Source organism: Odocoileus virginianus, unplaced genomic scaffold (genome assembly GCF_023699985.2).
Source record: "Odocoileus virginianus isolate 20LAN1187 ecotype Illinois unplaced genomic scaffold, Ovbor_1.2 Unplaced_Scaffold_2, whole genome shotgun sequence".
NCBI lineage: Eukaryota > Metazoa > Chordata > Mammalia > Artiodactyla > Cervidae > Odocoileus > Odocoileus virginianus.
In genome coordinates this window covers 892,070-905,430 of record NW_027224264.1, presented here as the reverse complement: position 1 = coordinate 905,430, position 13,361 = coordinate 892,070, and the positions used below count along the sequence as shown (strand labels likewise).

At 38.8% G+C, this 13,361-nt stretch overlaps 1 protein-coding gene across 2 annotated transcripts in view; it reads left to right on the top strand.

Moving 5' to 3' along the window:
* Positions 1–13,361, top strand: part of TENM1 (teneurin transmembrane protein 1) — an 862,693-nt gene that overhangs the window by 586,403 nt on the left and 262,929 nt on the right. For both annotated transcript variants that reach the window (XM_070462280.1, XM_070462279.1), the window contains 3 exons: positions 3,252–3,353; positions 4,765–4,959; positions 8,557–8,757. In XM_070462280.1, coding sequence (XP_070318381.1) covers positions 3,252–3,353; positions 4,765–4,959; positions 8,557–8,757 — 498 coding nt within the window. The remainder of the gene's footprint in view (positions 1–3,251; positions 3,354–4,764; positions 4,960–8,556; positions 8,758–13,361) is intronic.

Sequence of the window (13,361 nt, the reverse complement as noted above, 5' to 3'; positions counted from 1 at the left end):
CCAAAATGTCAAAGATATATAAATTATTTACTCTAAATTCTCCCCATTATTTTTATGTTTTTGTAATTGTTAAAAGAGGATAGTATATTTGTTCCTTTGTCTATTACGTGATAATATTATAATCAGTTAGATTGATCTTAACTATATGTGGTCTGCTCATAGGGATCAAAACACCATAATAACCATTTTTTGAGTGACTAATATAGGTGGGCAACTAGCCTGTATTATTATATGTTATTTTCTAGTTTTATAGACAAAGTTATGAATAAACCAAAGTCTCCACCAACCAGCTCAATAAGATGATAATATATATCATTAATGGAGTACCATTCTGCCCCAAGCACTCTACATTCAGTTATCTTGTTTGATTCTCATCACAAGCCTAGCATAGGTATAGTGGTACTTATATTACAAATAAGAAATCAGAGACTTGGGGTGAGTAAAGAAGTTCCACAGCCAGCAAGTCTCTGATTTCTTATTTGTAATATAAGAATATCTCTGATTCCAAACCCCTGCTCTTTAGAACATGCTCATTCCATAGGATTATTCATTAGGTTTGGTTTCTCCCATGAGAAAGCCTGCCAGAAGCAAACCCATCATCAGCGCAGATGCAGATCCAAAGGCTCTAGCATAAGAACAGGGTTTTAAGCATAAGAACTTTAAAATAATCCTCAACTCTAATAAACTGGTGTGTAGGAAGTGATTCTGGAGTAAGATTTAAAAGATAGAAGACAAACTTCCTGGAGGCCATTGTAAATAGAAAAGCACACCCTTTTTCATCACTAGTTATTTATGTGTTTCTGCTGTAGCCATCCTCTTCCGGAGTCCCTAGGCTATCCCAATATCTCTTTGATACCAAAACCTCCTCCATCGCCTTCTCTTCTCATTTGCATTGCAGGTGTTAAACTCTATGCAGCATTACGGGCCTCGGGACAATTCTTAGATAAGTCAATAAGACAGAGGGATTTTTATTTATTTTGATAGCAAATTTTATTAAACATTTTCTCTCTCCAGTAGCTACATTCCCACAAGGCTGCTTCCATGAAGTTGTCAATAGGACCTGGTATGAAATTAAATTCAAGTATGTTTACCTTTGAAATTGTCATCTATAGCCTCCTATTAACCATGCAGGGCAGGGAAAATCCAAATGTAGATTTAAGAATGGCCACTTCTTTTTGGTACAAGAAAGCAAAACAAGAAAAAAGATAATTGTTCCATCTCTGAGTGAAAAGAAATAAGACTCTCTGTGCCTTTTTGTAATGATCTTTTAAATAAAGGAATGATTTTCTGAAAATAACTAATGTTTTAATGAGTTAAAAAGTGGTTAGCTTATTGTCAAATGTTACATTCCTGCCAGTCCAGTTTTCAGCAAATGCCATGTGTCAGTTCTTATCCAGTTCAGTTTTCTAACACAGGGATCAGAGAACCGACCATCATAAACTCGCAAAAAGGAATCTGATGTGTTCATATGGATGTCAGAAGAATAATCTCCTCTGTCGATAGGATAGTGATCCACACGGCCACTGGATTCATTCTCAGCTTCCTAAAGATCCCCTAAATGGACTAGATGCCACGTTTTTCCTCTTGCTTTTCTTCTGCCCAAGGCAGAATTCCAAGTCTAGATTAAAATTCCTCTAACCAGTGAAGTTTGCTCTTTGAAGCACTGGTTCTCAATGCTTTAATTCAGTTTTCGCCTGCAGGGTCACTTGAGGTATTTGTTAGAGTGTAGATTACTGGGCTGCATCCTCAGAGATGGAGGCTTCCCAGGTGGTGCTAGTGGTAAAGAATCCTCCTGCCAATGCAGGAGACACAAGAGATGCAGGTTCAATCCCTGGGTCAGGAAGATCTCCTGGAGTAGGAAATGGCAACCCACTCCAGTATTCTTGCCTGGAACATTTCATGAGCAGAGGGAGCCTGGCGGGCTACAGTAGTTGGGGCTGCAGAGTTGGACCCCACTGAACAACCGAGCATGACTAATATCCTCAGAGATAGATTCAATAAATCTGGTGTGAAGCTCAGGTATCTGCATTTTCAGTACTTCAGGTGATCCTCCTGATGTAGGTGGTCAAAAGGCCACGATTGAAGAAATGCTACTTCTCAATTTTCATTATAAATTCTCAGAGTTCAGTGGAAGACACCAAGATTACTTACTAGAATATTTCCTTCTGATTGGAAATAGCTTATCCAAGTGAAACTAGATGAAGTAGATGATTTGGATTGAAAAGGAAAAACTGGTACCTATGAGAAGTATGAGTGTAATGGGCCAGAACATAAAAGTCAGAATTGAGGAGTGCTAAGTTATAGAAAACGTACGGAAAAAAGTCATGAAAAGGTGGTTTTTTTTTTTTAAACTGCAGGGGGAAAGCATACATATCATAATAGGTCGTGGACTTGGAATTTGATGTTGTTACACTCAAATAAAATTTTAAACTAAAAACAGTTTTCAATATCATTGTCAGAGACTGATTTTTATAAAACTTTATACCTCTTCGATCAAGTTACTTAGCACAAGATTGGTCAAAGTTCTGATGTATTGAAGACATGATGCCACCAGAACTATGTACAGGCACCTTCACAGCCTTCTCAATTCCCCCTGAAACCTATTCTTCTCTAAGAATGAATTGAAGGGAAATTAGTAGCAAAGAACTGATAACGCGTTTACAGCCAAGAAAGCATTTCTCAACAAAATACTTAGGTTCTAATGCTTTTCATGGTGGTGAGTTTCATATGAACACTTACTTTAAAAGCTTTCCATTGTCACTTATTAGTGAAAATGAAATACTGATTATCATATTCAAGCTGTCAAGATAGTGGATTAAACATTTTAAGGTGCTGGAGAAGACATTTTTCTTTGCTACCACCTAAATTTGAAAAATAAACAATAGACTTCATTTTCTGGGTTATATTTTAAAGCCTTTTTTGCTTTTGAGAAATGACCTATAATCCTAGTACATTTTTAGCTTTATCATGAATGTCTTTTAAGAATACAGCTCATCTAGATCCTTGATGCACTTTAGAGGTGAGGTTGGTTTTTAGTCCCACTCTTGAATAGCCAATTCAGCAAATCCAGGGTGCTTTAAATAATTTGGTACTGTGACCTCTCACAGAAATCTTTGGCATCTGACTTTAGACAGTAAGTGCTTTGTAGACAGCAGAGGGCAAAGATTGTTTTTGCAATTTAGAAAAAAAAATAGAGACTCTGCAGCCTATAGGTTTGTTCTTTTTTTTCTTCTTTTTCTCTCTATTAATAGAAATCATGGATGACTGTTCGACAAATTGCAATGGAAATGGAGAATGTATCTCTGGCCATTGTCACTGCTTCCCAGGATTCCTTGGACCTGACTGTGCTCGAGGTAAGGTTGCCCTGTTATACTGATTGATTAGGGAACTTGATGTCATTTGAGAACTTAGAATTAGTAACAATAGGGAGAGGAGGAGGGATAGGAGTGATAGTAGCAGAAGCAACACCCCCGATGGTCTCTACCGAAAGGTGAGCACTTGCTCTGCCAGGCACCATTCTAAACACTTTGTGGTACTTTTAATTCATTTATCGTATAATAATCCTATGATGTAGATCTATTATCCTGGTTTAATGGGCAAAGAAATAACATCAGAGAAGTCAAATCACTTAATAAGGTTATCTAACCACTGAGACCTGGATCCTCTGAAAGCAACCAACTCCATGATATCGGATTGGCCAAAAAGTTCATTCAGGTTTTTCCATACATCTTATGGAAAAACCCAAACAAACCTTTTGGCCAACTCAGTACTTCTATTCCCTTCATAAACTCATTTATAATGGAGGAACTTTGGATAACCACTTATACAAACCAGGGTAAACTAGAAGAGGTGGACAGTCACCAGCTGGCTGAGTAGCTTGTAAAGGAAAGACTGGGAAGGCAGAAGTTAAAGTTTGAAACTTTACTAAACCAGACTTGCCCATAGTTTAATTCTTGAAAAGCTGTGGGTAAATCATACTGGGTTTTCCCCATAGGCTTACAGTTATTATCAATACTTTAGAGATGCTCTCTGCTTGTTCACAATGTGTTCTTAAAGTTCTCAGTCTGCTAATGCTTTCATCTCAGGTTTCTCAGCCATTCAGTTTCTTTAGATTAAATTCTATTCGGCAGAGAATTCAATAGCACTTGCTAGATTCCCAGTTCTCCAATAGATCTTCAGGAGGTGGGGGGGTAGAAACAGAAGTTAGGGCTGGTATGGGAAAAAATGAATAAGATGAGATATAGGCCCTGCCCTCGGGGAATTCCATAGTTTTTTAATAAGAAGACAAAGAATGACAGAGCAGAGTGAATGTTCCAATGAAGGTCTGCACAGCTGGAATAGGCACAGACATTGTCCAGTACCAATCTCTAAATGCCCAACTTTTGAAAGACAGCACTCTATAATAGGAATACCTCCCTCCTAGTTTTATGAATTTTATCTGCTTGAGTAAGAAACACCAAAAGAGAGAAAAATCCTAACTTATAATAATGATGATGGTGATGATGATAGTTGTTTAAGAGTATCAAAAGCAAGTGCTTGAAATAATTTCTTCACTCAGGGTGTTTTTATAATTTATCTTTCCCCCAATCCCATAAGAGGAAAATTCTGTTTGTAATCATGAACACGTGCCGATTTAATAAAGGCTAAGTCAGAAATAGTACAATTTTTTTGCCAGAAATATTATATGAGAATCGATAGAGAATTGCTCTTTGGAGATTTTACAAGCATTATGAGAACATTACAAGTTCATTTGCCAACCTTCAGATTCGTGCCCTGTGCTGTGTGGTGGGAATGGAGAATATGAAAAAGGACACTGTGTCTGCCGAAACGGCTGGAAGGGGCCAGAGTGCGACGTTCCAGAAGAGCAATGCATTGATCCAACGTGCTTTGGCCACGGCACCTGCATCATGGGAGTTTGCATCTGTGTGCCAGGATACAAAGGAGAAATATGCGAGGAAGGTCAGAGCCCTGTGTTAATATATTGCTTCAGGCTTTTCTCTCACTGAATGGTCCAAGGTGTCATTCTGTGTTTCTAGTAGAGACCTAACTGGTCTTTGCAAACACATAAATGCACAACATGTCTACTTAGTATATGGAACAGTGGGAGTTCATGTCTCTTCTGACAGCCTCTGATAATAACATGAGGCCATACCTCTGACCCTTACAGAGCAGTAGTGGAAAATGTCATATGCCCCCCCTCATTTTAACACTGTTTTATGATGAAATTTTCCATCATGATGATTTTAGGTGTTAATTTATATGCTTTCATTATTACAGAGTGCACTAGGCTACATCTTTCTCTAAAGCACATAATAAAAATAATATTATTGTGCACATTTGGAACCATTTCATAAATGTTTTCTTTGGGAGTGATTTGTAATTACCATTATTATTATTGCTTTATACTATTTATTTTTATATACCTCATGCTGAAACTTGACCTCCCTGCCTAAGGAAGTAGACTTACCACTAATGAGTTTCAAGACAATGCCTTTATATTAAAATTCACCCCAAAGGAGCATTTACACATACATGCCCAATAATTTTATCATTTACAAAACATACTTCGAAACAGCAGCAGTTTTATCATTTAAAGAAGACACATTGGAAAATAAGTTTGCTAGTAATCAGACCTTTTTCATGCCACATTCCTCAGATAAGACTGATTTCAGAAATAATATTAAACCATTACCATGGGAGATGGCCTCATCACAACTGTTGTTCAGGAAATAGATTGCTGAAAATGCACTATAATTGCTTTTTAAAGATGGCTCATTAAGACTATTACACAGCATTTTAAAGGGTTTAATCTCATTCTGCTCCATGAGCAAACAAGAGTTTAGCTTTCCACCTTCCATTAGCCATAGTAGAATTTTGGTGTGAAGATTGTATCTGTTCCAATATGAATGTCATTGGGCCTTGACAAGGCAGTAAAGTTCCTGACTTACTTTTAGAAGCTGTTTTTACTTTAAGCTATACATTCAGATGCTATACAGATGTGCACATGTTTTCACCAAAAAGAAAAAAATGGTGTCTATTACATCTACAATCTGCCCTGGAAAACATTTAACCTAAGTTAGACCGTTCTAATTTACATTTTGTAAATAGTTGAAAAAGGACTTAGCTACAATTTGCCTTCCAGGCCACAAAGAAAATTTATAGAATAACCAAGATAGCAAGGAGTACCACGTTTATATGTAGAAACTTTCTGAATACAATTTTTTTAATAAAAAATATTTTAAGTCAGATTTCACAAACAGGAGCTCATCGGCTGAATGGGCGCATGGGTGGGTTTTGTTTGTTTCAGTAAGTGGTGGTGGTGGTGTTTTCATTGTTGTTTAATGTGATGTATTTTGCAAAATTTAAAATAGAGAAGTGTTGCATAAAGATTCTGGCCTCTCTTGAGCAACAAAAATATCTGGTGACCCTGAGCCCGCATTCCTACATGGTAGCAATGCTTGGAGCCAATTAACAGCAACTTGGGCTTCCCTGGTAGCTCAGGCAATAAAGAATCCACCTGCAATGCAGGAGACCTGGGTTCGATCCCTGGGTCCAGAAGATCCCCTGTGGAGGAGGAAATGGCAACCCACTCCAGTATTCTTGCCTAGAGAATCCCATGGACAGATGAACCAGGCAGGCTATACAGTCCATGGGGTAGCAAAGAGTCGGATATGACTCAGCAACCAACACACAGACACACACACAGCAACAGCAGCAGCTTCCTTTAAACTGGACACTTATTCCCAGCACACCCTGTTTTCTTAAATCCAGCCCATCTCATTCATGTATGCAACCCACCTGGTCCCTGCAGTCAAATGACTTTGTGCCTCTGACTTAAGTACGACGTACCTGGTCATTGAAGGTGATCTTCTAAAAAAAATAAACCTATATTAAGTTAAATACTATTTTATTTATTAAAATTGTTATATTTTGATGCAACAAAATTACCTCCTTCTGAAATAATATTGTACACTAAAGAACCCGCCTGCCAATGCAGGAGACATAAGAGACCTGGGTTCGATCCCTGGGTGGGGAAGATCCCCTGGAGGAGGACATGGCAACCCACTCCAGTATTCTTGCCTGGAGAATCCCATGGACAGAGGAGCCTGGCGGGCTACAGTCCATAGGGTTGCAAAGAGTTGGACACGACTGAAGTGACTGAGCGCGCACACACACACACACACACACACACACACACACTTTGCTCTCCCTCCAAATAATGAATAGATCAAATTAGATGTATCTTCTGGTGTTTATTTGCTGATTAGCTCAGGTATTAAAGCATTGTGCTAATAACCCTGAGATCATGGGCTAATTATAATGGCAATAACACTAATTATAAAATGCTTAGTTAGACTTAACTCTATTCCATGGCACATTTGTTGTTGCTGTTTAGTCACCAAGTTGTGTCCAACTCTTTGCAAGCTTATGGACCATAGCCCTTGAGGTGCCTCTGTCCCTGGGATTTTCCAGGCAAGAATACTGGAGTGGGTTGCCATTTCCTCCTCCAGGGGATCTTCCCTGACCCAGGGATGGAACCCAGGTCTCCTGCATTGGCAGGCAGATCTTTATCACTGAGCCACCTGGGAAGCCCATTCTACACACTAAAACTAGGCCAGTCTTGCAAATGATGGCAGATCGTATCAGTGATGTTTCCATTGCTAGCAACGTAATTCAAGCATATATCCTCATAATGGTTAGGTTATTTTAGTCTCATCTTATTTGTACAGGAAGATCAGAAATTTGGGCATTAACTTTCCCATTTCCTGTGGAGTGGTCACTCAGTTAGAAGCGTAAAATAATTTCCCCCAAGGCAAGCATGGAAATCTACTTGTGAAATAGTTTAGAGTATTTGTTAGAATGTGTCCAAAAATTTCCAGACTTCACAGAATCAGAGTCAAATATAATTGAGTCTGTGATATTCTAAAGCACTGAAAACTATGTCACAGTGTCCCGGTAGAAAGAGAATCCAGGAGGCAAAGAATTTTTAAATTGTGTTTAAAATGTTGCATTTTCAGTGCTTCTTAGGAATAAATGAGAGATTATAAAAAATTAGTTATATGATTCCATGAAACAGCAGTCACCTCAGCCAATGCCTTAAATAATCCAAACTTATATATAAAAACTCCTCTAGACACATCAAATAAAAGCCATTTCTAGGAGCTATAATTCCAATTTCAGAAGACAGGGAATGACTTACCAAAAATTCTTGATTTTTTTTTTTTCTGCAAACCTGAGAAATCCCTACTGAAGGCTCATTCTGGTCCACCCACCCACTTGTGTGGGAGTGCTACACACTGCTCATAATTTCATAGAACGTATCTGTGGTTTCCTTCTTCTACATTTAGATTGCAACCTTTATGGTAGCCTACCATGTTTTAAGTGTAGATAATATTCAGGTTCAAACACAGCATTTATGTGAGTCATTGTATTGCCTAATGAAAGTAGCATAAATAATGTAATATTGGAAAATCTATGTATCTCACTGTCCTGGCCACACCTGTTCACTTTCAACCTTCCCCCCCTCTCCCCCCGCCTTTTTTTTCTGGCCTTCAGAGGACTGCTTAGACCCCATGTGTTCTGGCCATGGCATCTGTGTAAAAGGAGAATGTCACTGTTCTACTGGTTGGGGAGGAGTCAACTGTGAAACTCCGCTTCCAATATGTCAGGAGCAGTGCTCAGGACATGGGACCTTTCTTCTGGATGCCGGCACGTGCAGCTGCGATCCCAAATGGACAGGGGCTGACTGCTCAACAGGTACATCAGAGTCTAATTCTTTACCCCCTTCCCTCACTCCTGAATTCTTACTGGTCTTTACCTTAAGGTATATTTCTTAAAGTCAGATCTATATGCCTTCATGTATGCCTTCATAAGGGACTTCCACACATTTCCTAGGCTTGTATTTTACTAAGTTTTCATATACAACATACCGCTGGGCTTTTCATCGCATTTTTCATTGTCATAGTTCTGTAGTTGAAACTCTGTCTTCATTTTGCACTCTCCTGTAGTTATTCCATCCATTCTGAAGTCTGTTATGATCAGTTCTCTATAGATTATTTCAAATCTATGTCCTCCTTCACTCAGGATGACAATCCCTAGGTCCATCTATGTTGCTGCAAATGGCATCATTTTATTCTTTTTTATGGCTGAGTAGCATTCCATTGTATATATGTATTACATCTTCTTTATCCATTCATCTGTCAATGAACATTTAGGTTGCCTCCATGTCTTGACTATTGTAAACAGTGCTGCAATGAACATTGGGGTGCATGTATCTTTTCAAATTAGAGTTTTCTCTAGATATATGCCTAGGAGTGGGATTGCTGGATCATATGGCAACTCTAGTTTTAGTTTTTGAGGAATCTTCATACTGTTTTCCATAATGGCTGCACCAATTTACATTCCCCCCAACAGTGTAGGAGGGTTCCCTTTTCTGACTTTGGAAACGTCTTAACACTAAATGTCTGAACACTAAAAAGATGATTATATGTTTATCAGGTGGATTTGAGAGCCAAGAACATTCCAGGCAGAAGGAATAAATTAAACTAAGAAATGTGAATCCAAATATTCCATTTGGCAACTTACTAGTCATTGGGTGTGGCTGCACCTAAGAATCTAGAAGATATAATTGGAGAGATGGGCAGGGATGAGAACACAGGGAGTTTTGATTACACACCACACTAAGGAACTTGCATTTCTTCTTGACACAGTTAGAAGCTACTGCGTGGTTTATAACAGATTGTGTTTTAGGTCGAGGTTAGGAAACAGGACATGGCTACTATATAAGTGCTGCTGGAGTCAGGAATTATCACTAACTATGATTTCTACATTGGGAGACTGGGTGACTGATAATAAGTCTTAGTTGCAGCCTGTGAAATCTAATTCCCTGACCAGGACTTGAACTCGAGCCCCCTACATTGGGAGCACGGAGTCTCAGCCACTGGACCACCAGAGAAGCCCCGCTGAAATATTCTATAAACAGATTTTCCTTGAGCACTTACTGTGGGCCATGTGCTAACTCTCGCACTACTGGAACTTGCAGTTTGGCTGAAGGAAATAGAGAGTCAAAAATGAATAAGAGCTATACAAGTCTTTGAAACATGAGGAAAGTGAGAACTAGCGAGGTTAAGTTATTTTTCCAAGGTCATAGAGCTGGCTAATTGCAAACCTGAAAGTTGTTTGCAGGGCTGTTGATTTCATCCCACATCTAGCATTTCTTTTCAGCCTCCACCCTCAACCCCACCAAAGGAAGAGTTAGACAAGGAGCAAGCACTCAGGTGAATAGATTAGCTTACAGAAAAGGGAACATTCTAGAAGATGAAAGACATCAAATATCAAGTGCATTCTTGTCCAGATATAACGTGGATTCAATGTAGACTAAATTAGAATGGGGGCTTCCCTGATAGCTCAGTTGGATAAAGAATCCGCCTGCAATGCAGGAGACCCTGGTTCAATTCCTGGGTTGGGAAGATCCCCTGGAGAAGGGATGGGCTACCCACTCCAGTATTCTTGGGCTTCCCTGTGGCTCAGCTGGTAAAGAATCCACCTGCAATGTGGGAGACCTGGGTTCGATCCCTGGGTTGGGAAGATCCCCCTGGAAAAGGGAAAGGCTACCCATTCCAGTATTCTAGCCTGGAGAATTCAGTCCATGGAGTTGCAAAGAGTCAGACACAACTGAGCAATTTCCACGTTCACTTTCAAATTAGAATGTGGACTAATTGCATCCATTCTGGATGCAATGGAAAAAGAATACTAGAAGCACCTCTTGGTCAGAGAAGCAAAAGGGTGAATATGTATGACCCCAAACTCTGCAGTCTCTCCAGCAAAAAGCTTCCTAATAAAACTACCAACTTGAAAAATAGGAAAAGGAAATGCCTTCCGAATCTCCGGTGTCATGGTAGGAATAGTCCTTCTGTGATTTTTAAGCTCCATAAAGGTTGTTCCCACAGAGCATATTTAACCATCGAGATGATCTCACTGTGCAGACTTTTAATTGAGTATGCTCAGTACAGGAAGCAATTTAACATCTGATTCTTATAATGGATCATGTCATTTCAAAGGTGGATATACTCTTTGCCATTGATCATTCTCTTCCTCTAAGCACATGAAGCTTAGCTGTTAGCATGTTAACTGTGTTGCTCTGATACCAAGGGGACTGCAGTGAATGGTTTACTGATTATTTTCAGTCTGTTTTCTAGGTACACTGAGTATTGTTAGCCGCACTGAATGGATACTTGATATAGGGTTCTTTCACCTGGAGGTCTCATGGTACTCCACAAAGGTTAACTCATTAGTCTTTAAAAAACACCTCAAGAGGAATACAACAAAAGCTTGTTATAGCATAGTTTAGATTTGGATATACTGCAGGTCAAATCATGCTCCCTTAAAATAGAACTCCTTGCCATGAAATCTCAGTAATACATTTAGCCCTATACTGAAGATACTGGCCCCAGCTTCAAAAATCAGCTTTGTAAAACACATCTACTACATTTCTTTCATAAAATCTGGCTCCTCCTGGTCTCATAGTCTCTGAGGGGGAGCATAAAAGCAGAATTTAGAGCTTTGTCCTCCTTTCTTCTTGATGAAACTTCCTGTGAGCCACTCTATCTATTATTACTCTCAGACTGTGAAATTTATGGAAGATAAGAATTCACAAAGAGAGGACAGTTTCTGTCCTTTCTACCATGATCCCCTCTCATTATCCTGGATCTTAGAACTGGATTAATCAGCTCGAGAGATGGAACATTAGGTCCTGAAGGATTCCTGAACTATGGACCATAGCCTGCCAGGCTCCTTTGTCCATGGAATTTTTCAGGCAAGAATACTGGAGTGGGTTGCCATGCCCTCCTCCAGGGGATCTCCCCAACCAGGGATCGAACCCAGTCTCCTGCATTTTCTGCATTGGCAGGCAAGATTCTTTACCACTGAGCCACCTGAGAAGCTATATGTGTGTGTGAGTGTGTGTGTGTGTGTACACAGTTGCTATATAACAGGAATCATCTGTAGTTCTGGGTGAAGATTCCATAAGGCTTTGTTATAAGGATGTTTGTTTCCAGGCCATGTGGCCATTTTGTCCGTTGGAGAGATGACAGTGTATATGTGATTGTGCTCATGTGTGCTTATGTGTATATTCACAGCATAGTGACTTTGAGTAACTCATTTAACATTTTTGAGTCTCAGCTGCCTCATTTTTGAAATGGTAGAAGATTAGTCAAGTGGCTCTTGAGGCCCTTTTCAACACTGAAATCTATGGTTCTTTAGCCTGTATATTGAGCTGTTGGCACTGATTATCAATGGTTTGTGGATACAGTTCATAAACTCTCAACTCCATATTGTTTATGGTGAGAAAATGTTAATTGGAGATAGCTTTGTTTACGTTATAACTAAATCCACACTTTGACATATAGACCATTTTGTTTGAGAATCTACCTCTATTTGTAGAGATACACATGTACACACACACATAAACATGTGTGTATATAACAATGTCTTGTTATGTTTTTAAGTGTTCCCTAATGGATGGTGATATGTATCTACTAATAAAACAGGTAATTAGAGGAGGAAGTTGTAAAAGGCTCATATAATTATAATTGCTAGAAAAACTTTCCTTGATTATACAAGTATCATATGCTTTTAGAACATTATTTGTTTTCCCCTTTATTGAAAGCGCCAATAATCAAAAGGTTTTCATCTGATTCTATATATCTATCACATACAGTGCATCACTTTCCTGCAATTTCCAGGTATTGAGTAGGCCATTTGAAATGATTAGTGTACACTGTATTTTTTCTATAGATATTACAGTAACAGCAGGATTGTACATGCCATTTGATAAAGAAGCTTTGTTCAAAACAGAATGTACATGCTACCGGCACAACTATATAGTCATTCATCATGCCACTGAAGAGAAAAATCCACTCATATATAAAGTAACTGAAATTAAGTATCTTCAATAGAAAAGAGATAATCAGTGTACCCAGATTAGGAACCTAGGATTGCAGGTTATCTTGTCTATTCAGTTTGGGGCACACATCTGAATTTCTTAGGAGCTGTAGCTAGTTCACAAAAGAAAAGTCTCTACTAGTTATCAAACAATGTTAAGATATTATAATGAACAAATTTCGCGGACTGAAAAGCTCAAATATAGACAATCAGTCACTGAAACATGATGGGAAGTTTTATACTGCTTTTTAGTATACAGGGACAAAAAGGCTTATGACTAATTCCTATGTAGGCTTAATTATTTTTAACTTGCATTCAAAGTATGACAACCTCTGATCAAGTTTATTTTAAAGTCATTTTTTATATTCTGGAAGAAATAAAGGGCAAACCTTAAGGTGGCTCTGATTTGATTGATTTAA